This window comes from Leptosomus discolor, chromosome 5, assembly GCF_034619465.1.
Source record: "Leptosomus discolor isolate bLepDis1 chromosome 5, bLepDis1.hap2, whole genome shotgun sequence".
Taxonomy (NCBI): domain Eukaryota; kingdom Metazoa; phylum Chordata; class Aves; order Leptosomiformes; family Leptosomidae; genus Leptosomus; species Leptosomus discolor.
The window spans coordinates 41,466,190-41,493,420 of record NC_141395.1 but is presented as its reverse complement, the minus strand read 5'-3'; the positions used below and the strand labels follow the sequence as shown (position 1 = coordinate 41,493,420).

The following is a 27,231-nucleotide window of genomic DNA, read 5'->3' as shown; positions in this document are numbered from 1 at the left end:
ATGTATCTAGCCCTCATTAATGGGGATTGTGTCTAGTACTGTCTGTGAAGAGCTGTGAACATTAAACAAGTTATAGTAGTAAAAAATTAATGCGCGTCTGCTCTTTTTCTTGGGCTGTGTAAAGAATATGTTAGCACAAACTACTTGGAGAGACTGTAATGTAAATATGTTAGCGATGTGATATCAGCTAACTTACCTGACTGATTTCTAATAACTGACTGATAGTGTTGGCTTTCTAACATTGCTGTGCAATAAATGTGGATTTTCCCTGGTTACTTAGTTTTGAGGCTCCTTGAACTGGTTCCCTTTCGGCTGAAAGGTATTCCAGTGGTGGTTGTGTTGCCAGAGCTCAAAGTAAAAATTACTTTGTTCTCTGCTATGTTAAATTGGCTGGTTAATTCTGGTGTTATTTACCCTGTAATTCATTAGTTTTACTCTACCATTGGCAGCTGACAGGCTGTAATTTCATGCCTTGCAATAAAAGATGTCTCATAATCTGCTTCATTTAGCAGCAAGAGAATTTAATGAAATTAACTGCAGTCCTAATTATGCCAGTGAATACTAAAGACTGCTATCAAGTTTCCTCAGAAAAGGACAAGGTCCACCTCATGAAGGATTTAGAATATAATTTCCTGGGAAAAGTTGCAAATGTCTCCTTCTATTGGCCAACAAGGGCCAATTACAAGTGCTGATATGACTCTAATGAACTAGTTTGTTCTAAGTATGTCTCACAAGGAATAATAATTTTGTATTTTTGAGCAAGTTTTTAGAGGTTTCTCTCCTTAGAATAGCTGATTTATGAGAAGTTGTTATTTTGCTTCTGTTTGGAAGAATTTTTCCTCCTTTGTGGTGCCTTGTGCTGAATGCTAGCAACTGGGGAGGCAGCTGGGATGCTACATACTTCAGATATGGAGTGAGGATAGTGGGGTTTGGAGATCTTCATCCCAGAGGACATTAGACAATTTGTTCTCATGTGCCATAATTCATTGGAAGTTCATAGCTCAGTTACGCAAACATCACAGTTGAAAAGAAATAAGAAAACTCACAAAGAAACATGATGAAAGAGTGCTGACATTGGACAAAGCAGAAAGAGGAATTGATAGTGAGGAGTGTTTCTAGGGTGTGGAAGCTCTGAGGCTGTTATTTGCGGCCTTGTAAAGGATTTCTTCCGATGCATGTGGGGTTTTTGTGCATATTCGTGTCTTCATGTTGGAAAGGTCTTTCTCTATTTGCTGGCAGGGTTTTCTTGATTTCCATTCCAAAGTATTGTTTGATGTATTTGCCAAATGTTCGCTAAATACTTTCTAAGCACTGCCACACTTAGACAACATGATGTGAAATGTAACCGCCATTTTATGGCTTAAATGATGTTAAATGTAGTTAATTGGAAAAACTTTTAACTGCAGAGAATTTCCCTATGAAGAGCCTTCATAATAACCATCTCACTATAAAACGCAAAACGCTTTGCTCACAAGGACAACTGTACTATAAAGGTGAAGTGTATTGGTCGAATTACCTGAGATAATAAACTTCGGATGAATAACTCCTCTATTGATGAATGGGACAAGTCTTCCGTTTTACCTAATAGTGTGATGGGAAGGCAATTGAGAGAACAGTATTACAGAGTGCGTGGTTGTTTCAAGCATAGTTTATATTTTTAAGTTAAATAGCTGTGTGAAATTGCTGACGGCAAATGGCATTGGATTTTTTTACTCTTTCTGTTCCTGTTTTTTTTTTTTAAAGCTGTAATTTGTTAGAAGTACGATCATCTTCCTTCAGCTAAAAAGTTAATAGGACTATATAAAAGTGAATGTGTATGGGGAAAGTATCTGCAACAACTTGCAAAACTGAATAAAGAGAGAGCAATGAACTTCTCCATACATGGTAGTTAAAAATGAAGTCAGAACACAACTGGATTCGGGTACTGGCGGTGCTCGCATGAAAACGAGGAAGAGTTTAGGGCCCCAGCAAAGAGGAAGAAATGTGATGGAAAGGAACTTACAAGCAAGTGAGGTGTTCTGGGATTTTGTTGCTTAGTGTGCTCATTCCTTCGCTTTCTGCTGAGTAGGGATTTCATTAGTTAGTTACAATTCTGGGAAAGAAAAGCAAGATGAGGGGTGTTACCTACCTTTCGTACAGCTTGAGTTTTGGATTTGAGCAGAGATATCAGCTACCTAGGCAAGTTCAAATACACAACTTGCAATAAGCCTAATGCAGAGCTTTTTTTATCTTTCATAATTCAAACATAAACCTTTTTATTCAATACATAGTAATCGCCTGTAGTTGCATTTACGGGTAAAGAATAAAGTGAGAGGTGAAGAGAATGGGATGGCTTTAAAAAACTCATTAATGGAACATTTTGAAATACTGTCAGAATTGTTGGTCAAAGTGAGTAGAGAAAATACAGAGTATTCAAACATGTGTGTCCTTGAAATGTGGCATATGCTATCGAGTGAAAAAGACTGCAAGTTAAAAAGAACCAGAAGGAGCTGATGAACTGTATTATTCATACAACAAGCTTTAAAACTGTTGCTCGGGAAAAAGGACGTACGTATTTCAGGGGAAAGTACTTGACCATAAAAGCATGGCATGAGCTCTTCAACTTAATGCAGAAAGGGAGCAAGGAAGTAATATGAAATACTAAAATAATAATTGGATTTAAAATTGGTAAAGGTGAGGGATCATATGGAACTTGTGTTCATAATAGATATAGAAGCTGAGGGTGGAAATAAGGCTATATTATTGTTTGTCGTTTTATCTAAAAGATAGCCAAAGTTGACTTGGCTACTAAATGTGGTTATGGTGGTCAAGAATTTTTCTTCTCAAATTGTTAAAGGTTCTACCAAAGCAGGTGGCCTTTAGTTACAGTTGAGTTTGTCCATGCGATATGCTTTAAGATCATTAGATACACCATTTGAATTAAAGTTTTTAAATTATGAAGTGAAAAAATACGTGTCTTAAGTTTGTATAACAATACATTTTACCTTCTTAGGAAGGTCTCCAGAGATTGAACTGGGCAACCTAGTATATGCTGAAAGTCTTAGTCGGGTGTCAGCAAGAGAAGCAAGGAAGGGAACCAGATGCAGGAACAAGTTTCAGAAAAGCGTTGCCACACAGAAGCATCATAGGAGTGAAATGAACCATTGGACTACATCATTCAAGTCCAAAAGCATAAGTATGAGTAAAATAGATCCTTTTTGATAAGGTAATAACCAAGACCAAAACTATAGTTTTAAATACCGTTGTATAATGATGTCTTTGCATTGAAGAGCTTGCATAATGTCTTTTGGCTGGCCTTATTATTTTACTGTGTTGTTTTTATTTCATTTGGTGTATACAAAGCATGAAAAAATGACCTAAAAGGCCTGTACATCTTGAATGAACCAAAATGTCATGTCATAAATATACTTTACAGTAATTTGAAATAGGACTTAGTGTAAGAAGCGGAAAGCTTCCTTCATTCTACATATTGGAAGAAATTATTCCTTGAAAAAGTTCTGAGATGATGTGAAATATCATATCAGTGTCATCACCTGGTTGTTTCGTGTATATATAGATGTAGATAGATACAGATATATACACACATGTACACATATATATATATATATGAAACCCCCATATAAAAAAAAAAAATGTGAAAACCCATTATTCTGTAGAAATGGAAAAGCTAGAGCAGAGGGCAACCAGAGTGAAACAGGGATTTGACAATATCCATGTATTCAAAAGGTGAGAGCGAGACAGATCTGCAGTCTTTGGAAAGAGATTAAGAAGAGCCTTCTTTTAATGGCCAGGATTGATTCTGCGAGGCTGTTTGAGCTTGTGTCAAGCAACGCAAGGGGGCAAGAACTTAAGCTGGAGGAGAGGCCAAGCACCACAGGAATGCAAGTGGAATCTGAATAGCGATAAACCAGACATTTTTAAGACATTACATGCAAAATTCAGTTTGGATTATTAGCAAGTGTTAGCTTGGCTAAGGGTTTTTAGAGTTCATTCCTTAATGCAATTCATTTTTGCTGGCTACCTTCGAACTTTGGAAGAATAATGTTTAGTTGATACTGGTGAGCTACACTGCCAAACTTTTAGCACCCAAAATTAAAAGCTCAATTTAAAATGTGAACTAGATCAGAAGCCCACAGAGGCAGAAACTTGGCTGTAAAAAGGGGCTTTGATGTTCATAATGTCTATTGTTTAATGTCTGGTTTTTGCTTTTAAATGCCAATGCACAGCATGGAGGCCTGGCCCTCCCATTGTGCAACAGAGGGTGCTTTGGGTGATAGGGGGGGAAAAAAGGAGAAATCTTCCATCCTGAGAGCACAAAGTTGACAGGTACGAAGGCTTTTGGAGATCTTTGTCAAGAAATTGTGTGCTAAAGTGTGCAAATCCAAAGTAAGCGTGCTGTGCGTGCATGTGTGCAAGAGAAAGCAGTCAGTCAGGTTTTATCTCTTAATGAATAGAGACTGCTGAAGTAAGGGTTAGGTAATTGAGTTTATAATTAATTAGCCATAACCCTCATCTGATAAAGCAGTTGTCGAGATTTTTTTTTTTTTTATCTCCTTTCTCTCCCCAGGGCCTGCCCTTCTTTGTCCTTGCACTGACAGCCAGCACTTATCTTAGGCCTTCTCCAGGTCCGTGCCCATCAACCCCTCCTCCCTTGGGCTGATTTTTGGTGGTCAGCCGATACCCTTATTGTCTTGTAAGGCTCACAATCAGCCTAGCTGTCGGGTGCCAGGATGATGAATTAGCGGTAGGAGTTAACGTGTAGGTGAACTCCAGATTGGACTCCCGATAGCTCGCAGAACGGCTTCTGTGTGTTAGTCGCTCTCCCTGCGCAGATATACGCCGCTGACACTTTGCAACAAAGAAGTTAAATAGGTGGATTTAGTAAAAGAAATGATGCATTTCTCCAGAAAGTTAGGATGCTTACAAAGAACCCTTAATTTCTTCTGCCGTGCAATTCACCGCAACAATACCGAGAAAATAAATTAGATTTTACACTGTTTCTTTTGGTGGCCTTATCTCCCTTATATTGTGGGTTGGACTAGTTTGCTTGCAGTAGGGGTAGAAACTTCAGACATATCTTAAAAGCGTCAAGATTGTAAAAGGTGTCTAGCCTCTCTGCCCATTGAGCTAGATTAAGGGGATTCGGATGTGGAATGTATCCTCTATCAAAGCACTGTCCTTTTACAGATGCATTGGAGAAAAGGCTCTTTCTTGCTGTGTTTACAGTAGGCTTCTGGCATTGAGCTGTTAGACAGGTTTACGGGCTGGGAGAGAAAAATGTTCAGAAACGAGTGTGTGCATTTTCTCTTCATGTGGAGTTTTTGCATTAGAGATGAAGACTCCCATGTCTTACAGTGTTGACTTCAGGCTTCGGATGAGCACTGAAGTTTCTCCTTAATCTGCGTGGCAGCACTAGAAAATGTAACTGAGTCTCTTGATGCAAGAAAGGCTTGATTGTTTTTGAAGGTATATAAAGTGTTATTCTTCTGTGGTCTCCTTAATTTCTGAGTAGACTGGTAAAGCTTTCATTTTTCCTGGCAATATGCATTTTATAGTTTGACTTCAATCCTTTTTGGACTCAAGCAGCAGAAGCTTCCCTGGGCACACGTGTGCCTTTCTAGGATCTTACTGAAAGTTGAATCAGTAATGTATTAGTTAACCTCCATTTAAGATGACAGTGTAACTGCATAAAAGATATTACTGATGGCAGAACAAACCTGTTCCGTTTTGGAATAATAGCTTAGCAGTTGTCCTAGTGGGTCTTACAACCCTGCAGCTGCTGTGCTGTGATGCTTGCAGTTTGTGAAGCTCTTCAGTTATGCAAGATGTGTACTTTATCCAAGCACAGGAAAGCAAATTTTTGTATACCTCACTGCTAACTGATAGATCTAATGAAGGAGTAAAGGAAGCGATTCTGTGACTTATATCTTGTCATGAGTTGAGACAGGGGGAATTCAGTTTTTCTTTTTTTTTTTTTTTTTCCCACCAAGAAGGCATTGAAGTATTGCAGCAGATACCTAAAGGGGCTGTGAAATCTCTATTCGTGGAGATGGTTCTCCATGTAAGTGAGATGTGACTTGGAGCTGACTCCTCAAGAGTCAAGTGGACAAGGCCCTAAACCTGATACATGTTGGTCTGTCTCTGAGCAGAGGGCTGGACTGGAAGACCTCCAGAAGTCTTTCCAACATGTGCTTCTATAAATCTAAGTGGTGTTTCAGTAGTCTAGTGAGCAAAGTTATGTTTTATACATTGCTGACATTGACACTTCTGTAACACTAGTGACGTATGCGTTTGTATTTCAATGAATTTAGCTTCTCTTAGGTCAGTTAAAATAGGAGGAAAAGATTGCTGGAGTATCGCTTCTGAGAAGAGTGAAAATCAATGGTGGCCTAGTATAAGGTCCTCTGTTCTCAGCAGCAGAGTTCTACTGCATTGCAGGTTCTGCTTATCCTTGATGGAAGTACTGCTGCCATTGTGAAGGGCTTCGTGAAGGCAGCTTGCTGGCACTTTTCAGTAATGCACAGATGATGAGAGAAAAATACAAATTCCTAAGGAAGCCTAAACACAAAATAAGTCTCTGTACATGAGTCTTAACACCACTCCCCTGCCCCCAAACCTGTGTATTCACTTCATAGACTGTCTGTAGTATATGGTGACAGAGTTCCCAGTGGGATATTGAAGTACCTTGACCAACCTCTCCAGCCCTATTTTGCTAATTCTTTGATGAAAAGATGAAGATGTTTCTGCTGGTGATTAATAGTCTCTCCGCCCTCTTTGAAGGCAGCCCAGGGAGCCTCTCATAGCATGGATGGATTTTACCTACATGCAGCTCCTGGTTTTGGGTTGGAACAACTGAGTTTGTGTGTGGCAACTGGAAGTTAATGAAAGGGAGTAAATGGCCTTCTCATCCCCCAGAGGGGCACTTAGTTGTGTTTTATGTGAGAGAGACTAAGCATGAATACAGTGGAAGAAAAAAAGGTGATGGTCATCTCTATAATGTAAGAAGTGCATCAAATTTTTTTCCAGGTTGAGAATTGGTGTTTCAACTGAATATCAACCTTGTATTATGGTGTCTCATGCAGGAGGATAACTAAGCGCACATTACTTTAAATTCTAGGGAACAGTGGAGGGGAAAAGCTTTTGCTATAAATTTGAGTCTGAAATGTAAGATGTGGGGAAATACTATCCCTGAACAATTTTCTTAAAGCAAAGCTGACAGTGTTTTCTGGAAAACAGGTGTGGATTAATAGGATGGATTCAGTCTGGATTGAACTAGTGTTTATATGGTTGGTTTTATGATAGAAGAATATTATTCTCGTTTAGTTTTCACGGGATTTTTTTATCAAGTGTAGCGTAAATATATATATTATACTTATAAAAACCTAATAAATCATATATAGAATAATAAACTACATATTAATGTGGTTAATGTAGTTGTGGTTTCAAGGGTTTTTTTTCTTTTAAACAGGACACATTTTACTGTAGATATTAGAGAAGACAGTGTGTATAGTAGATCAACTCAGTTTCGGGCTTTTTAGTTGCTGTTGGTAAAGGAAAATGACATGCTTTGTTCCTAAAGGAATGTTTAAATGAGACTTTAGCTGTCATCTTCAAGTGTTCAGATCTTCAGAAGCAAGTGGAGTATGTTATAGGACATGTTAAAGAATGTCCATGTTTTAAATCAATACTGAGTTTTAATTATACTAAATAGAGGATGATGGAGGAAAGAGATAAATAAAATTTTGTAGCCCTTCCAACCTTAGAAAATAATAATGTCTACAGGAAGATCACAGAGGAGATGATTAAAGCAGCGGACTGCAACTAAGAAGTATCTCACTCTTACAGACTCTGCCGCCTACCATAGTGTGGTGGGATGACCCTGGCTGGGCACCAGGTGCCCACCAAAGCTGGTCTCTCCCTCCCCTCCTCAGCTGGACAGGGGAGAGAAAATATAATGAAAGGCTTGTGGGTCGAGATAAGGACAGGGAGATCACTCAGCAGTCACAGTCATGGGCAAAACAGACTCAACTTGGGGAAATTAGTTTAATTTATTACCAATCAAATCATAGAAGGGTAATGAGAAACACAACCACATCCTAGAAACACCTTTCCCCTCCCTTCTTCCTGGCTCAGCTTTTACTCCCCATCTCTCTACCTCCTTCCACCCAGTGGCACAGTCATTCATCCCCCCAGCGGGTTGTGGTCATTCATCACACAATGTCTCTGCAGCTCCTTCCTCCTCAGGGGCAGGACCCCTCACGCTCTTCCCCTGCACCAGCAGTCCTCCCTGAACTTCTCCAATGTGAGTCCTTCTTATGAGCTACAGTTCTTCATGAACTGCTCCAGCATGGGTCTCTTCCATGGGGTATGGTCCCTCAGGAACAGCCTGCTCCAGCGTGGGTCCCCCGCAGGTCCCCAGGTCCTGCCAGGAGCCTGCTCCGGCATGGGCTTCCCATCGGGTCACAGCCTCCTTCAGGCACCCACCTGCTCTGGCATGGGGTCCTCCATGGGCTGCAGGTGGGTATCTGCTCCACCGTTAACCTCCATGGGCTGCAGGGGGTCAGCCTGCCTCGCCAGAGTCTTCACCGTGGGCTGCAGGGGAATCTCTGCTCCGGCACCTGGAGCATCTCCTCCCTCTCCTTCTTCACTGACCTTGGTGACTGCAGAGCTGTTTCTCATACTCATACTCCTCTCTCTGGCTGCAGTTGTACAGGGTTTTTTTCCCCTCTTCTTAAACCTGTTATCCCAGAGGCACTGCTACCATTGCTGATGGGCTTGGCCTTGGCCAGCGGTGGATCCATCTTGGAGCCGGCTGGCATTGGCTCTGTCAGACATGGGGAAGCTTCTAGCAGCTTCTCACAGAAGCCACCCGCCACCCTTGAAGCCCCACTGCGACCAAAACCTTGCTGCTCAAACCCAATACATGTAGCCTTTGGTCAAATTAAATTTTTTTTTAACCTTTTTTAACTTTTCTACTGATAACAACGTAACAACTTTGTTATTTTGCTGGAGTCATGGGAAATAGCAGTTAAATTTTTCACGATGCCAAAGTGAAAAAGTACCCAAAGTTGTCCCATCCTGGTGCTGTGGCACTTCACTAATGCAGTTGCTGCAAAACTGAAGCCACTGTTAGAAATGGTCCGGTCTCATGTACGTCCCCAGTCCTGCCGTGTGCTGTGCATCAATGTCTTGTGTCATTACATCCCAGGAGTCTTGGGGTGATGCACTTAAGCCTCAAAATACTCTGGTGATTCAAAAGTAAATCTTTGCATTGAAAACAGAAAGCGAGGCCTAGAGATGGGTGGTGCAAGCTCATTTTCCTTGCTTTTTTCAAAGCTGGGATTTTCCTGGGGTTTTTTTGCTATTTGCTGATAACAGTATCACCATTGTTTTAAGTGTCTGGCAGCGTGAAAGATAGGAGAATGTTTCTGAAAGACTGAGTAAGAGGCATGCATGCAAACAAATCTCTGAGATTGTAAACCAGCACTGATACTGATAGCAGCTAGTACAGTGACATTACAGGCAGTTCAGCGTGCGGGTGATCATGTTGTCCTGGAAGGGTATGATGTAGTAGTCAGATTTCTGCTCTTCCAGGGTATTGACTGTGTGTCTTTAAATCTCTAGGGTACAGTATGGGCTATATACTGTTTTGTTTTGTTTTGCTTTTTAAATATTCAAATCTTGGTACTGTTTTACAGGGTGTTCTCTTGAGAGATGCTAAGGACAGTGATCAAAGCTTTCAAATGGTGAAAACTTTTTTTAATTTTTTTTTAAATAGAAAACTTGATATAGTAAGAGTGAAGTTGGAATGCCTGGACTTAAGACTTGCCGCTTTGCAGTTAGGAATTTGAGGGCCTTTGAGGCATTCAGAGTTGCAAAGAAGCAGTTTAAGGGCAGAGAGAAGATAGCAAAACCCCCTGTTTTATGCAGCCTGGATAAAATTGGAGGGATTATTTAAATCATGACATATTCACAAATCTGTTCTGTTTGTAGGAAATAGAGTAGGCTTTTTTCCCCCGGAAGGTGTCATTGAGAGAAATCTGTGATTTCCTGGACTGTGTTCATGTTTTTTCCCCACTCTGGTGATTTCAGAGCAGGGATTGATGGGCCCCTCTCCCTTAATGAGTTATCGGAATTGTTTTGATCATTGCTTTTTGTCCCTTTTGAAGAACTAACATGGAAATGACAAAAAAAAAAGGTCCAACTGACACACCCGAGCACAGGGTATTAAAGTTGGTAGTACCATCATCAGCCATAATTGACAAATAATACCCCTCATAAATACTGCCAGTCTTTTCAATTAGTTTTCATCTCAAATTCGGGATGCAAAATGATGGCCTGTCAACTGACAATGGATGACAAAAATTAATAAATTGTCTTCTAAATAGTATGGACACTTAAGAAAAATTGGGCAGCCAATTTAGCACAGCATGAACCGGGGGGAACCTTTTGTACTGTTGCCGTGCTACTAATGTTGTCTGGGTCTTTATTAATGGTGCTTGGCTGCTGCTGACAGTTTTGTTGCTACTGGCAACTTTCTTCATTAAAATTAAAGCCAGCGTCAAATCCCATTAGCTGCACTCTGGGTACTTTGCCTGGTTGGGTTTTTTTTGGGGTGGTTTTTTTTTTTGTTTGTTTTGGTCTTTACATACACATTCTTTATTTATAGAAAGTTGGAAAAGGTGGTTAGAAATTACTTTCTCGTCTTGTCCGTGGCTGATTACGTAACTAAATAATGGATTCTATTTTTTTTGAGGGAGATTCTCCAACGTGTTATAACATGCCTAGTTTACAGCCAAGTAACTGCATAGAGAAATCCATAAATGGTCTTTATAAATTACCTTTTGTGAACGTAATGTTCTTCTGTATCACCTGCGAGCTGATTCTTGAATACTCTCGTAAAACAGTAATAGCCTCTGGAGGAGAGCAGCACACTTGTAAGGTATTCTTCTGTTGTCTGTTCAACAGAAATATTAATGGTGTTGCATATATACTTAAAATGGAGTGATCAACATGTGTGAAAGACTACTCTTATAGGGAAAATACGCTGGGTGTATCTTTACATGATTTTTGGGAGGAGCAAGTGTCTTTTTATCTGGAAACATCTTTTGCTTTTCTGCTTTAAAAAGCCTGGATTTACTCCTTCAGACTACATCTTCATTTGTAGAAATACATAGTGCTGGAAAACGGCCTTTGCCATACATGCTGTCACTACTGAGTACTCTAAAACATTAAAATGCTGAGTGACCAGTGCGTTAAATTACCTGAGGTACATCAAAGCAATCCATATTCTGTGTTACAGATCGCACATGAAGAGTTGACCCTAATTTTAAGGCTTCATGTAGAAAAATCTGATGCTACCAGAAATGTCTCACAGACGTGCTGCCAGAAATGCCTGAAGCGGACAGTGTTGTAGCCGTCTGCTTTTACTAATGGGATACTTTTCTAGAGTATCACACTTTGCCGATGCCTTATATACCAGCCATTTCTAGGGGTAGACGTTTCCAAGAGAATTGAGTCGTTGCCACCTTCGTTACAACATCTTGTGTTAATTATACTCATCTGAACTTGTGAGCCAGACCACCCTAGCTTGTGTCACAGAACGTGCCTTTTCTGACATCATTTGGGTGTGAGCCAGTGATCCAAAACTGTATCATCTGCTTGCCGATTCTTCAGGCTTCTGACAGATGAAAACGCCTTGTGAAATGCAAAAGGTGGCTTGGGTTTACATCCCAAGTGACTGAAACGTGCTTCTGAGCAGGCAGAGAGGTAGGACGAAGACTTCTGCCAACACCTTATTTTTCCGTTATAACAAGAAAAATGTCCTTTTAAAATAGGAAGTGAGATGGTTCGTCTTGTGTTCAAGCTTTGAAGCAGTAGCACCGTGAAGCTTCTGGTAAACCCGGCTGAAGTGTAAGGGAGTGCTGATGGTTCGTTGCAGAAAACCAGCAAATGGTCCCGATGCTAATGTCTTCTGACGCACTGTTTTCCTATCAGTATAAATAGAGTAAGTGTTGTACATGTGTCCTGGTTTGGGCTAAATCAGAACTAATTCTGTTTTAGTGCTTTAACTTTTCAGTTAAGTCTCCTCTAACTACCAGCACTTTCTGAAACAGCAGCATGTTTTTCCAGACAGTGACTGCTCCTAGCAGTGATAAGGCCTGATGTTTATAGTTCGTACCAAGGAATGGTGTGCAGAGAGGCCCTTGCTTATACTTGTTCTTATGGCGACCAAGGTCACTGCTAAATCTTGTACTCCGTGTTGGGGTGCCAGGAGTGAAAAGGGTCGCACCTACAGGGAGGAGTGAACTGGACAGGTGACCCAAACCTGACCAACAGAGTATTCCATCCCATATACGTTATATTCAGTATAAAGCTGAGAGATCATGAGGGTCTCGCCCCTTCGCTCCCTTCGCTCTTCTTCTATGGCCGACATTTGAGGAGGACTGATCCGTGCATCCCTGAATCCAGTGCCTGAGTCCAGCTCCTGTATCCCATCCCTGTCTGCTGCCGAGTCCAGCCTGGGACTGCCCCAGTGCCAGCCCTGCGGTGTGGTGGTGACGTATTGTCATCAGGGTGGGGGGGAGTTGGGTTCGGTATTGGTTTTGTATATATTTGTACATACTGTATATATTTCATTTTTTTTCCTTATTCTTATTATTATCTTTTATTGTTATGGTTCCATTAAAGCTGTTTTAGTTTTCTTTTCCAAACCGTAAAGTCTCTCTCTCCCTTGTTCTCTCTCCTTTTCCCTTTTGGGAGGGGAGAGGGGTTAGTAGAGAGCGTCTGTCATTCGTTAGTGGCCGGCCCAGCCTCAAACCGTGACAACATGAAACACCATTTAAATGTTCACTGAAATGGTTATGTTTGGGAATGATCTTATATGGTAAGTGAAAAACAATTAACGGTTTAAATGGTCTTTTAAACTGATGCACAGCAATTTTTTGACTAAAGTATGTGCTGCGTGGCTCAAATCTGAATTTCAGTTCAGCTGAAATGTAGATTAAGGGACCCTATCATTCTCAAGAATGGTTACTTTATAGAAAGAAAATAAACTGGTGACATTGAATTAGCAGCCATCTAATAAATCCAACTTGTGCCTTAGCTTTTCTGCTAAATCTTCTTGGTTTAAAAAATAAATAAATAAAGGTGTCAGTACTTAATTGTTGACTGAAGCTTAATATCTGTTGAAGCAAATGAGCCATGAAATATACTATATAGGAAGTATTATATCTGGAGTGATTTTAACATTAAAACAATATTACCAATTTTAACTTGCTGACACAATAAGTAGAATCCTTTATTTTGAAATTGCACTGACTAACACTAAGCTTGTTAAGTAGAGCAGAGGAGGAGTGTATGCTGTATGTTAGTGAAAGCAGGCCCAGACAAAACTAGCCATTTTTCTCAGAAGTACTAGTTTGAGGCATATTAAGTAAATTTTGGGTTGTCTCAGGACATTACTTCAGGAGTCCTAATAATAACCTTGTCAAAAGCATTGATTAATAATTTCTCAGAGAACTTCTTTCAAATGACTGACACTTGCAATGTCTCTCATATTTTGTTAACTGTAATATCTATAATACCTTTCATAGTAAAAATGGATTACTTTTGTTAATGACAACAGTAGCTTTACCTTCTTGCAGTAACAATTTAAGAACACAGTGTAATAAACCTGTATTTCAAAGTTGTCTTTAGATTGGACCCTTACATCCCTGGAAATGGCCCCAGTTAGGTTTTCACTGGGGGTCATGGAGGCATTGTAGATGTTGAGGTACCTTCAATCAGAAGAGTCTTCAAATACGTAGTCTAGATGAAGCAAGTGAAGAGGCTTCAGAAATGTTGATTACAAATTTGTGCTGAAGAGAGGTGCCATTCTTCTTCACTGACCCTGCTGCTGCTGTGGATTGGTTCTGGGAGCTGGGGAAGCTCCTTTCTTCTCCACCAGACATTGGCTTGGTCTTTGACAAAAGGCAAAAACCCACAGACCTTTGTTTTCTGTATTCTGATCAGCAGAAGACATCTAAGGTGTTGCGTGTTGGGTTTTTTTGAGGGCAATTTTACACCTAGTAAAATGCATTTCTTCTCTGAAAGCACCCAACAGCATGACTCAAGTCATGGTCTTGAAGTGCTTGAAGGTTTTGGTGTTAATTACCTACTTGTTTTTATATATTTCAAGCTGAAGCCAGGATGATTTTGTTTTCAGGTAGTAAACTACAGATTGGTTCATCGACACAATTGGGAGTCATTTGCTTGCAAGAAAAAAAGACAATTGTGTATGTTCTGACAAGGATTATTTAAAAAGATGTGGCTCTGCTGCCCCTCGTAGATACCTCATCATTTTTTATAAACAGTTTGTTTAGCTGAATGACTGCTGAGATGACAAGCAAATAACAAAAGGGTGTGGTCATATATATCTCTTTATACAGTTGCCTGTTTGTATCCGGGCATGTTCTACATTTATCAACATATTTTTCTCATGTTTAATAAAAAATTGAGAGCAGAAGCACTTCAGTGCATTCACTTGAGTGTAGGCTACAGTTTGCAGTTCATTGTGTCCAGAATGGGCTGTGGTCTTCAGAGTGTGTATTACATCTCAGGCATCACAAGATAGTGGCTTTGCTCTTTCTCATGTCCTCTTGGTACAGCATGTGGCCTCCATGTGAACAACTCGGACACCATCTCGGAATGGAGTAGGGTAGTGTCTATATTTTTTTTCTTCTCTTCACAAAACATGAAAAACTGTACCAGAGAGCCTATTCTAAGGAAAACAAAAGTGTGTATTTCTGTTACAACTGTATTAAACTATCCTTTCCAAAGCGATCCTTGCTGTAATGATCAGGTAATACAAGAAATACGGTTTTGACTAAATGGGTTTTCCCGTTTTCTGCAGCTCTTTTAAGAACATGAAACATGATTTTGTGATCTTTAGGAAGTAGAATCTGGCTTAAACCCAGTTATGTCATGTTTGACTCGACCATTTTAATGGGTTACCCCTTTTAGCCTACTAACCTATCTGCTCGTGTGACTGCTCTTTCTGACTCACCTTCTGTTAACTTCCAAAACTGCAGGTGTGTGAATGCCTTAAATAAACACGGTATAAAGCATTTCTAAACTAGTTTCTTGAGAGATGTGTAGCACTTGTGATCCCCCTCTGAACTAAGCACAATTGCTGCTTCTTGATTTTGCATCTTTTGGGCAGTTAGCGTGCAGGGACATTGACACATCTTCCCTCAAAATCCCATCTGTACGTACCACTTGGTGCTAGGCCAGCAAGAAGACGTACCTGGTGTGGAGAGACATTTCACTCGCTGAGTTTTAGAGTTATGAGTACATTTTGTAACGTTTCAATAACTCTGAAGCAGCTCTATGTCTGGAAGATGCTAATTCAATATGTACAATTCCCCTTAGCAGGTAAGGTGAGTCGGTTAAAGAGAGTGAAGGAATGTTTTCTCATTAGATTCCTTATTCTTTTTTTCTGCTATAACGATGAGAGGATAATAGTTGCCCTACATACATTAACTGTATCTCTAAAGGATTGTCATCTTCATTCCTGTTCCTCTGAGTGAATTGGACATCTGAGGTATATGAACATTAAGACAAGTCAGAGCATGTGATGATTGTGTGTGTGTCTACACGCATGTGTCTGTGTGTGTATAGACCATTTATTTATTTATTTATTTATTTTCTTAGGAGAGATTTGAGAAAAGAGAATGGGGTGGGTGTAAGGCAGAGTGATGGAGCATCTTTGCAGTGTTGAACCAGTTCAGTGCGTCTTGGGAGGCTGCTCATATCATGAAGCAGTCCAAGGACTGTCACTACCTATCCAGCCAGCGTATGTATAGTGTGATCATTGATGCCAACAATCCTGTGACCAGAGGACAAGGTGTAAAAGTAAAGAAAAATGAGACAATCGGGAAATGCTGTTAACTAGTATAACAAAGAAGGTACCCCTCTACTGCAGAAGGAAAAAAAAAAAGATTTTTCTTAACCTACACCTACAAAGGATTAAGGACTAGGGGTATAACTGTTCAGCAAAATTATTTTTTTTAATGCAGGACACTCCTTTTGATTAAAAAGTAATAATAATAAAAAATAATTGAAAAAAATCCCATTATAGTGCAGAGTTTCTGAAGGCTGTTCATGAAGACCTTTTCGATCCCAGAATTTCACAACATGAAGTGTGACTCCTTTCTGCACAATAATATGGAACACAGTTTAAAAAAAAACCACCACACGCGCACACACACACACTGTTTTTTTCCTGCCAGTGTTCTTGGTTTCGTTATTCAGTAGATGCTGTATTAAATTGGATTTTGTGTCCATCATTATTAAAATGTGAAGTGTGTCGGTCACAAAGCATACATTTCAGGGCAGTTAGCTGAATAATTCTTTTCTTTATTATCCCAAATTACTGCTGAGCTCTGGAGAGGTGAGCAGTTTAGCCAATTATTGCCATTTGAGCTGGATTTGTGGGTGATTAGCTCCTGGTCGAATTCAGTCCTGGCAAGGGCTTTGAAGCCTTCGCTTGTGTGATTTTCACAGCAGTGAGGTAGGAATAGACGCAGCTAATGACAGGAAGGTCGCGTGGGTTATGTGACCTGTGAGGGGGGGGCTTGGGTTTAGCAAATAGGGCATCCACAATAACAAGTGTGTCACTAACCCCGCCGTGCATAATCGGAGTTTTATAGGATTGTTGGAGATGCTGACAGCTCAATTAAAGTGTAACCCTTTGTACCATATACCCTGGCAGAATGACAGAAATATTACCAACAAAAAAGGGAGGGGGCCACAAGGGAACTGGTTAAAGATCCAGTATTCTTTTTCTTTCCCCCCTTCGTTGGAGCCTGCACAGAACAAGCTGCGGAAAGCATCCATTTGTGAAATAATAGGTTGTCCAGGGGAGGGGTATGGTGCCAAACATGGCTACAAAAAAAAAGCTGCTCTTAAGTGGTCTTCCTGATGTTTCTATGGAAACACTGTAGTATCAAGATAGAAAGTTAAAAAGTTAAAATTGGGTTTTGAGCTTTTCATGGCTTTTCTCCCATGACCCCCCACCCCCAAATCCTTACTTTATATAAAATATGATAAAGAGAATATCAGGGTTCAGGGAACAGAGCGCTACTGTAACAAGAGCCGTATCACCTACCTAGAAGTAGTAATGCCTGCATGATGATTCCTTTTTTTTTGTATCATCCCCCAAAGCTCAGTTTGTTTCTTAAGGGAAATAAATGTTTTGTTACTTCTTTTTCATGCCTGATCCTGCAGCAGTTTCTATCTCCGTGAACGTTTCCACTCTTAGAACCTTTTCCCAAATTAACCATAACACACAGGCTTGCACTGAATCAGTTTCCTGATGTTGTTTTTCCTTTTAGTTTTAGTCTAAGTAGCAGCATTTCACCAAGCTGATTGGTGTGGATGCTAACTTCATTGGTGGCCAGCATAGTTAGGGCACAGTGCACAATGCTGGAGCTGCAGCAAGAGGTAAGAGTTCAAATGGAGCAGATCACTGCCGGCTCCTCTGCTGCTGACTTAGACCCCTTGGCATCAGCTGCCTGGTTTTGCCAACAGTAAGATAATGATTTGCATCGCAGTGCATTTCACATTAGCGCTGACGATGGTGTCAGGGAAACCACAGCTGCCCATGCCAAGGGGTTAATAAACCAACTACTTGAGATCATTAAGGGCTGTGATTATTTTTTATTTTTTTTAGCAGTCCAGGCTAAGTGGAACAAACCTTAGAAGGCAACAGAGGCAGAAACAACTATAAGGCAGAAAAATACTGTGACTTGCTAGGTGCTGTGCCTCTTTCAGAGTGGTGAACTGGGTTTAGAGCGAGAGATGTGCCATTCCTTTAAATGTGTACTTGCATTTTGTAACACACTTGAATATTAAACTCTGCAGAAAGGACATACAGGTTACTATAGAGTATGCAATGTGCTGTTGATTTTATAAAATCTGATTTTAGAAATAATCATAAACTAGGGCTAACTAAAGAGTGCCCCTTTCACAAAGTGTCAGTTGAAGGAGAACTCAAGTAGTCTCCTACTTTGCTGTGCATCTCTGTCCTTCAACTATGTTGTACCACATTGTCTTTTGACATGCCTCTTTGGGGGTCTGAAGTATTGTCCTGGCCGTTGTGCAGACTGGTGCAGTTTTGGACTTGTGATGCTCTGCCAGAGCGGTGTGTTTATTGCTCCGTCTGGATATTGCAGCAGGGCTGGGTCCTTAGCTTTCCATTCCAGTTCTTCTTTGGACACCAGGGTGACTGCTCTTGCAGGATCATCTTTTTCCCTCGTAAGAAAGTTTCTCGTTAGGTGGGTGAATGTGATGTGCCTGTTCTCTAGTCCCCATATTGTGGTGCAGTTGCCTTTTCTCAACCACATTGTGCTTATAAGTTGGTAGGTTCCTATGCTCAACAACATCGTTAAGGAATCCTTGTCCATGCCATGTTTGAAGTACATAGACTACCTTTTTAAAAAACTACAGCTGTAAGCTGGGGAGTTGTGAAAACTTCCCTTAAAATTATTTGTTGCATATCGTATTAGAGGAATTTGGGCATTACTCACAGTTAGCAGGCAAGGCCAAAATCTGGACGTTGAATTATTGGAGCAGTCGTTAAAAATAAAACCACAACAGCAGTGAGCACTAAGTTTGTTCTTCCCATTGACCATGTCTTTATGGCTGAGGATCTTTGCAGGAATTGGGTAGCCGTTCTCCATTGGAGGTGGAGATCTTCATTGCCAGTGCTACAATGAACTGTAAGACTTACTTAGTCAGCATTGGAATTTCTTTTTTGGTAAATCTTTCTTGTGCAGAGAGCTTGGAAAAGAAAGGGTTGCAGGTTGATTGTCCTTCAAGTTTTAGCAAAGCTATTATCTTTTTTCCAAGTCAGATCTTAGATTATCTCTTTTCTTTGTCTCCAGCTGGAAGTGTTGGCTGATCGGCCTCAGCATTAGGTAACCATTCATGGTGTAATTACCCACTGCGCTGATTTATTGCCTCGTGTTTAGAGAATGTTAGAAGAGAATTCAGTTCAATGTTCTGATTTTATTTTCTCGTAAAGCTGATGTATAGCATAAATTTGAATGGTTTCTTCAATGGGGAAGCATCTTTGAATCTGTAGCAAAACTCTGCTACTGCTGTAGTGCCAGTTTTTATGAAAGGTGTATGGGTTTTTCCTGTGTTCCTGGCTGCCATAAGAATATATGGGGTCTTTTAGGGATTTTTTTGCAATATTATTGTAAGATATTGAAGTTTGAGAACATTTGAGGTCTCCCCTTTTCAGATCTTTTTAGAGGCACTCCACTTTCGTAGCTGTTGTTTTGTGGTTTAGTTGGTCTCCGCTTGTTCCCTGTTGCTATAAGATGTATACTCCAGGTTTCCAACTTTAAAAATTTAAACAGCTTCATAGCTAATTGACCGAAAGACCAAGAAGCATTCCTTTAAATTCCCGTGAAAGAAGACTTCAGTTTGGAAAATCAAGAAAACAAGTTAGTTTGCATGGAAGGATTCCAAATATATCGGGCATCCTCAGCAGTTTGTTCCCTAGAGGATTAGTTGTGTACTCTGGTGTCAGCTCATATTAATTGTTGAAGAGAGAGCAGCAACTACCATAAGCTTCCTATAGCATGCAAGTATTGTTTGTAGGTGAAATAGTTTGAGCTGGTGTCTACCATATGCTGAAAGAATGGACTTTAAGGCTAGAAACCTGTTGTAGGTTTACATTCTGGAAGCAAAAAATAATCACTTAAGGATTAATCTCTTATTTGCTATTAGGACAAGCTAGACTAGTCCTAGTGCTGCTGACCAGACTACCTAGAGTTGGCTAGTCATGCAAACGTGGAGGATTCACCAGCATTCGTTCACCATGTTAATAGATGTAAAGGAAGCAGATGTTTTATTGACCAGAATCCATACGTAATAGTTTGTGATCCTGACTATGAATGGTTGTGCTTGCAGTTACTTGAGGGAGGATGTTTCTGACAAGCATGAGTGTATCTTTTGTGGTCAGGGTGCAAATGATAGAGCTGTATAAAATTCATAGCACTATTAGCTGCTCATCATAGTTACAGGAACTAAAGACCTGAGTGGAAAATTAAGAATTTATGCTGTTAATGGTTAAGTGCGAGATTACATATTTCATTCTGGCAAAATTAGGGAGGGGAAGAAAAAAACAACTTGCCTGATGCAAGTACCTCAGCCATGGCAGTGGTATAAGCCTCTGAAAGACAACAGAAACTGAAGGACCGTATTTCCTTTTTCAGAAGGTCCAGTCTTGGCTCTGCTGACTTCAAGGGCTCTGCCATTTTTACTTGGCACGCCAAGGAAAGTCAAATGTACCAAATCCTATTCCATCAACAAACAAACAAACAAAAAACCCCACAACCCGAAAACCTCAAGTCAAGTGCTCTGGCTGGAACAAATGCTAGAAAACTTGCAGTCAGTTAGGCTGTGACCACTGGTATTACCCTGTTCATGAAACTCTTTGTATCTTGCGGCCCCTGGAAAATCCAAAATACATGGGAAGGTGGGAAAAGTAAAATGGAGCGCTACAGGGCATGCAAGGTATGTTGCTCCACATGTGGCATTAATTTGGTGGGCCTGACAGTGGCTGCAGACATGTCTTGCTGATCAGCATGTGCATTTTGGTGACCTTTATTTGTGGGATGTAAGTCTATTCTGTTCCTATATGTCCAGCCTGTCTGAAAAATTAAGGGGGCTCACCTACCAGCATCTTCCATGCAGTTGTAAGCAACTTCAGGAGGTCACTTTTTAAAATTCTTACAGTTTCCCACTTAAAACCTGAAATCTTTCCATAAAAGATTCATCATTGTTTCACTATTTGTCTTCATTTGTTGTTCAAGCAAGCTGCGTTTGTAACTCACAGGAAGGCATCTGGAGCAGCAAGATTTAGCCGATCACTGCATATTCAGATGAGCTGTGTATATTATGCATAGTGGTCCACAAAATAACAACTGGTGTTGAGTGGGTTTACCTTAAGTTCAGTCAATCATGCACTGGTGGCTTTTCTTCAGCTGCTGCTGCTCTTGCAGTAACGATTGGGATGCAGAGCCTGATGGCAGTCTGTAAGTTCTCCTGCTGCCCCGAAGCTCAACAACGTAAGCTGATTGACTCAGTTAGGGCTCCAGTCTCTAACAGCAAATGCAATCAATAAATCTTTGTTGGTAAATAATTGCTATTGAACAGAGTTTTAATATAAATTTATGAGTGGTGTTTTATCACAGCTTGAGGCTACAGCAAGCCACTGAGTGATGGATTTCAGATAACACTTACATTCATTACATTAACTTTGTAAGTTATTTAAAGCTTGTACACTTAACATTGCTTTTGGCTTGCAATGACCTCCTGGGACTAGATGTAGCATACATATTGCTCATAAAGAGCTCACAGTGCGTACAGACTGTTCCTCCGTTTGCTTTCTACAGTGACGCAGTTCCTCGAGCAAAACCCAAGAAGTGAAGTTCATGCACTCCGGTTGAAGTGTTTTTCCTGTGGCTCATTAAAAGTACAAGCTAGTGCAGTGTGGTAGGAGAAGAGTTCCTCTGTTAGACAGAGAATTGCAATTTTGGAGGGAAGGTGGTAAAAAATTTAATTTGAAGTGTGAAATTCTTCTCAGTTTGTGAGGAAATTGGAGGTGTTAAATTCTTAGTGTTGAATCTGGAGGCTTTGGGTCAGCTACCCTGAACTGTGGGGCTAAAGTTGCAGCTGGAAGACTGTAACAAATGAAAGATTTCATCAAATTAGGAGAAATAATGTTACCTGATTAATAATCATTTGAGGCAGAGATTATTTCAAACTGGTATGTTGAAGTTCATTTACTTAGTCCCTTAGCACGTAGCTTGGGGACTAAATGTGATTTTTCTGGTGTGCTGTGTGTACATGGGGGCCTGTTTGGCTGTGACTGGAGACATGCCCAAGCCACCTCTAAATTGCCTCGGAGGTACCAAAGGTCAGTGAGAACCGATGTGTCTTGTTTCCTAGGCAGAGTATCTGATGTGACTTCAATGTAGACATAATGTGACTGAATTGAAGGGCTTTTTCTTTTTTTTTGAAGTAATGTTTCTTGTCATATCTGGGCCTTTTTTTTTTTTTTTTTTAATTAAGTGTAGTTAATGTTAAAGTGCATTTAGAACTGATCTAAACTCCAATACTAAGAGCATTTCTCCAGACCATTCTATGTAATTACCACAGACAAAGCGGTGGTCTCTGGCTCGGGGGGGGGGGGGAAAGATGTGTTTTATATGGGCTTCTCTGCTTCATGACACTTTAAGTTAGCTCCGTGTACTCAGAGCAGTTTCCTCTGCAGGTACTGGAAGATATTTTTAATTCTTACATAAAATGAAAACCTATTCTTTTTGCAAAGGCAGTGCCTAAAGAAAATGAGTTGGGAAGTCTGGTTTGTTAGTTAGGCACAAGTAGGTACATTGTCCATATTCAGTGCTGAGATGTTTGTTGGTTTTTTTTTTAACGTGAAAGCATGGAATTCCACTTTAGAAGCAAGGTGAAATCTCCTTTTGGATAATTTTCTTCATTTAGATCCAAAAATAGAATTTCATAATTCACACCTAGATAGTAGCAAAACTTCTGTGTAGGAAAAATCATGGAAGTGGTAGGGGTTTACTATTTATAATGAGTTTATAATCAGCATGAATTGAAAATTATGTAAGTAATGACACATTTTCTGTATAGCAAAGGGACAGTTTAAAAAGCATGAAATATATATGTATTTTACTTTCTTCAAAACTTGAAAAAAGGCGGGGGGGGGGCGGGGGGCGGCAGGGAATTGCCATTGTGATCCTTACAGCTTTTTCCACATTAAAAGCTCTGAAGAACAAACCAGTGCAGGGAAGCAGTAATTTTTGATCCCCACAGCACAGCAATAATTAGAATTGGGTGCCCCTAAGCGCGAGCGAACATGCTGCAGGTGAGGTATGAAAGATTGGAAAGGTGAAGTGACAGATCACCTATTATAGACAAACATACAAGTCAAAGGCAGAAATAAGCTTTCATTTTTTAATAGAAGAAAACAACGTCTCTAACCACTGGAAGGCAGTAATTGGGATGTGCAACTCATACACACAGAAGCTTTTGTAAGAAAGTGTTTCAGAAACCCCATTCTCTCTTGTAAAAGTTTGAGTTGTAGCAAGGAACAGCACCAAAAAAAGAGAAACGTGACCCCCAGATGGTCAGAAAGTTCGGAGTTTGTACCACTGTGTAATTTAGTCATCTGACACAAGCTTTTCTTTATGGTCCTATCCACAGATTGCTTTGAATTGTGATGGGTTGTTCTCTGAAGTTTTATTCAAAGTGTCTGTCCAGGAACAGGCAGCTGTGAACTTGGCTTTTCCGCTGGGATCATATCTGTGGTTGTTAGTTTCTATGGATTGTGGCAAGGGGCTTCAGCTGAACGTTATGACATCGGGAATTTGCCTAGCTCTGGAGGACTTCTACTTGTGCAGAGCGGCCCCTCGTCCCCTCGTGGCTTTGGGACTGAGTCTGCAGAGAGATTGCTTTATAAAGCTGCAGGTGTAATGGGAAAACAGGTAGCATCACTTGCTTTCAAGGTTTTACCCTGCTTTAACAAAGACAACTCCATGAGAGTTGGAAGCACCATGCTTGATAGAAAGATGCACTGTCTTCTGCCTTCTCGGTTTTTTAAGTTCCATGCAAAATGAGAATGGAAAAGCTTGTTTTATGGGGATTAGAGAACTGAAGTTTGTATTGGTTTAGATTCCTGGTTATGATTTAACAAAATGAATATAAGTGTCCTCTTTTATTGAAAGTTGATCTGTGGAGCTAGTGAGCCCCTGTGGTAGGTGTATTGTACAGAGTGTCTTCACTGGGACATTTCAGTAAGACTTTCAGTAACCGAAGTGTACTGTATGAATTCATTAGGAACTGCCTTCTGACCTGGTTTTGGAAATTAAAATTTACTAGGGAAGTGCATTGCTAAAACTTGACTTGGTTTACCACCTTCAGTGTGCTCCAGCATGTTACATTTTGCTTTTCTGTGACTTTCTGCTTTTAAACTGAGAACAGGTTAACATGCAGTAGTAGTTCTTGTCCATGTGAACACGATGATGACTTTCTGTCTCAGCTGTTGATTGTTACCATTCATCACTGATGTTTAGGTTGAATATGATTTGTGGAAAGGTGAGTCACCTTGACCACCTCCTTTCCTCTCTGGTCACACCTCTTCCATTAAATTATCCAAAATTTATTGGAAAAACATTGTATTTGCCCCATTTCAATTTTGCTGCTCTTACCTGGAATTGGTGTCTCTCTTGCTGGAGTGAATAGCTAGGAGGATTTCCCTTGCAGTGTCACCTTACTGGGGATGAGAACATAAATGTGTCCTTTTCCCTGCTTGTGGGGAGACTGAGCCTGGACAACAAGGAATCCCCAGGAACGTGCTGAAGCGAGCACAAGCCACACAGTACGATCCTCACTCAACGTGGGGTTCATAATTTATTTTAGAGGGCTAGGAAATGCACTGAGTGTGGTGTCTATCCACTAGGAGTGCATACGGGTCACCTTGCTCTGTGTCACATTAAAATGTGCTTTCCTGAGGCATGGAATTCAGTGCAAAAGGGTTTTCTCTACCTGTTGGACAAAGCCAGCGCTGGTACAGTCTTTTCTGTTTACATGATTTGCTTTATGAAAGCCTCACTTAAGAGTTGCCCTCCTAAATTGCAAACACCGAAGATGCCGATGGACAAAAGGTGCATCGTGGGAGAAGTGGGGGGAAATAAATAACTTTCAGGAGAAAGCATATCTAAAAATGTTGGCAATTATATTTATCTCTTTCTGTGTCTTAAATAGTTGTGCATTGGCAAAAGGGTGTTCAACCTTTTTTCATTTTTCCTCTGATAGGGTATGCTGCTAAAGCGAAGTGGCAAGTCGTTGAATAAAGAGTGGAAGAAGAAATATGTGACATTGTGCGACAATGGTGTGCTGACCTACCATCCTAGTTTACACGTGAGTACCCCTTACTCTCTGAATATTCAGCAACATCAGGCCCTGATAAAGCAGCGTTAGCAAGTTCGTCCTGACATGGTTTTGTTGAATCCTCTTTGGTGGAGGAACTTCTTTCTGTTCATTCTCCTCCCTCTCAGAAGCAAGCAATCTGAAATAAAATTCGCTGGTGCAGGTCTGACTATAGTCAAGTTCCTTAGAATCCCCTGGAACTGGGGTTCCCTTACATCCCAGAGGCAGCTGAAATGGTTTAAGCCTTTATTTTGTGCTGATGATTCTGTGTACTTGTTGTTGCTCCCAGGATTAAAGAACATAAGCATTTTACAAGAAAATGTGTCCTAGATGTAGTAGAGTGAGGAAAGTCTCTGGCATTTGTCAGTGTGCAGTCATTACAGAGAAGTAATTCTGAGCAGCCTCTTGAAAATGGCATAGCGATTAAAAATATGCACCATGTTAAGGCATCTATTGTTGTCTCTGCCCAAGGACCCTGTCTGTCCCTCTACTCTGTGTAGCCCAGTCCCTAGGTACGGTTTTGGGAGTGGAAGGAGGACAGTCATCTGACTCAGAACTAGCCCACCTTATCTGCCTCGGCCATGCCAGCAGGAGGAAAGGTGAGGTTTGTCAGAGCTCATTTCGTGCCAGAGTGGTACAAAAAAGCCGATGTGGAGACTCCAGATCTTGAAACTCCATGGGGATTCCCAGCTCCTTCACTTGTTCTGTAGTACAAGCAACGGTAAAATACAAAAAACGTGGTGTAACCCTCACCAACATCTTTAAAATCATATCTGGTCTTGCATTTTATCATCATACCACATGCGAAAATCGGAGGGTGGTCAGTTGTAACATTTTTAGGGCCAGTTATTTCTAAATCTCTTAGTATCATTTTGAGCGCCTGGGCAATTTCTCATTAAGGAGTGGAAAAAAAAAAAGGTTTCCATCAGCTGTATTTCTGCTGATATGATCTGGGACTTACAGACCTGCGCGTGGAACTGGTAGGAAACTTCTACTTTAGGTGGGTAATGTTGAGGAGTATGGCCACACGGATGCTGTGCTTGCACCAACTAGCTGTTCTGGCTGCTGAATATCAGCACTTTCTCTGGCTTGACACAAGGTTTCATAGTCTCAGATGCTGCCATAATAATGCTTTGCTCTAGTTTCTGATGTTGCATCTGTGTCTCTTAAAAATTATTTAATAAGTTAACTTCACGGCATTGCTGCTTTCCATCAGAAATCTTATCCCTCAGCCCTTATGTTCTGGAACAAGGTTTTCAGTGTTTATTTTTGTGAAACTGTACAAGTCTGTCCTCTTTGGCCCCTCTTAGTGCCTTTAAATTTGGTGAATTCTGCCATGAAGTAGTCCCGAAATACCTGACTTGTGTATTGGTATTGCTTACGGAAGGGAAGCACGGATACTGCATGCTTTTGAGGCAGCCCCCATGGAGCTCCCACATGAGTTTCCCTTAGATTGTGTTGGCCAGCTCTGGGTCATCAGGAAGGAGGCGGCAAGCTGCCATTGTCTGCACCCAAGTCCCTTCCTTGCTTTGTAGAAGTGCTCTGTTGTTCCTGGCAGTTGCTGTGCACGTGTTAGTTTTTTATTGCCTCTTGCAGACAATAGAGTACTTCTCTGTAGGCTTCCCTGGAGCTGCTTAGTCTCCCCCAGAGTGAGAATCCATTGAGATTAGAGGTAATTACTTTGAGATTAGAGGTAAATCCATTGGAGATTAGAGAGAATCCATTTAAAGAAGTAGTAATTACTAGCCTGTAACTGTTTCCCTCTATCCCTCACCATGCCCCTCCACCCCAAGAAAAAGGTACACGACTCTGTATTTCCCATTTGCTCAGACCTCCTCGTGTAGATGGGGAAGGTTTGTAACGTGCTACTTGTCCCTTGGCTGTATGGTAGGAAGTGATGAGGGACCATACTCGGCTCCTAGCTGGCAAGAAGCTACTGGGGAAAATGTCATGCTCATTCAGTGGCTTCTTGAGACTCCATCACTGAACTCACTCTCTAGAAGGATCTTGGGTTCTGCTCATTTGTGTTAAAATCTTTCTGTGACAGGATTGGTATCATAAACAATGTCTGGTTTCATGCCTTATTTCTATTGTCTTTAGCCTTCAAAGAGTTGCTGCACTACTTCTGCAGTATATTTCCATACTGGCAATGGACTATTTATTGTCAATTAACTGTTGTTAATATACCCTGCAGAACATTTGTCATTCATCAGGCAGTAC

At 40.7% G+C, this 27,231-nt stretch overlaps 1 protein-coding gene across 6 annotated transcripts in view; it reads left to right on the top strand.

Annotated features, from left to right (window-relative positions):
- Positions 1-27,231, top strand: part of AGAP1 (ArfGAP with GTPase domain, ankyrin repeat and PH domain 1) — a 384,764-nt gene that overhangs the window by 218,130 nt on the left and 139,403 nt on the right. For all 6 annotated transcript variants that reach the window (XM_086466250.1, XM_086466249.1, XM_086466247.1 and 3 more), the window contains one exon: positions 24,898-25,002. In XM_086466250.1, the coding sequence (XP_086322376.1) occupies positions 24,898-25,002 (105 nt within the window). The remainder of the gene's footprint in view (positions 1-24,897; positions 25,003-27,231) is intronic.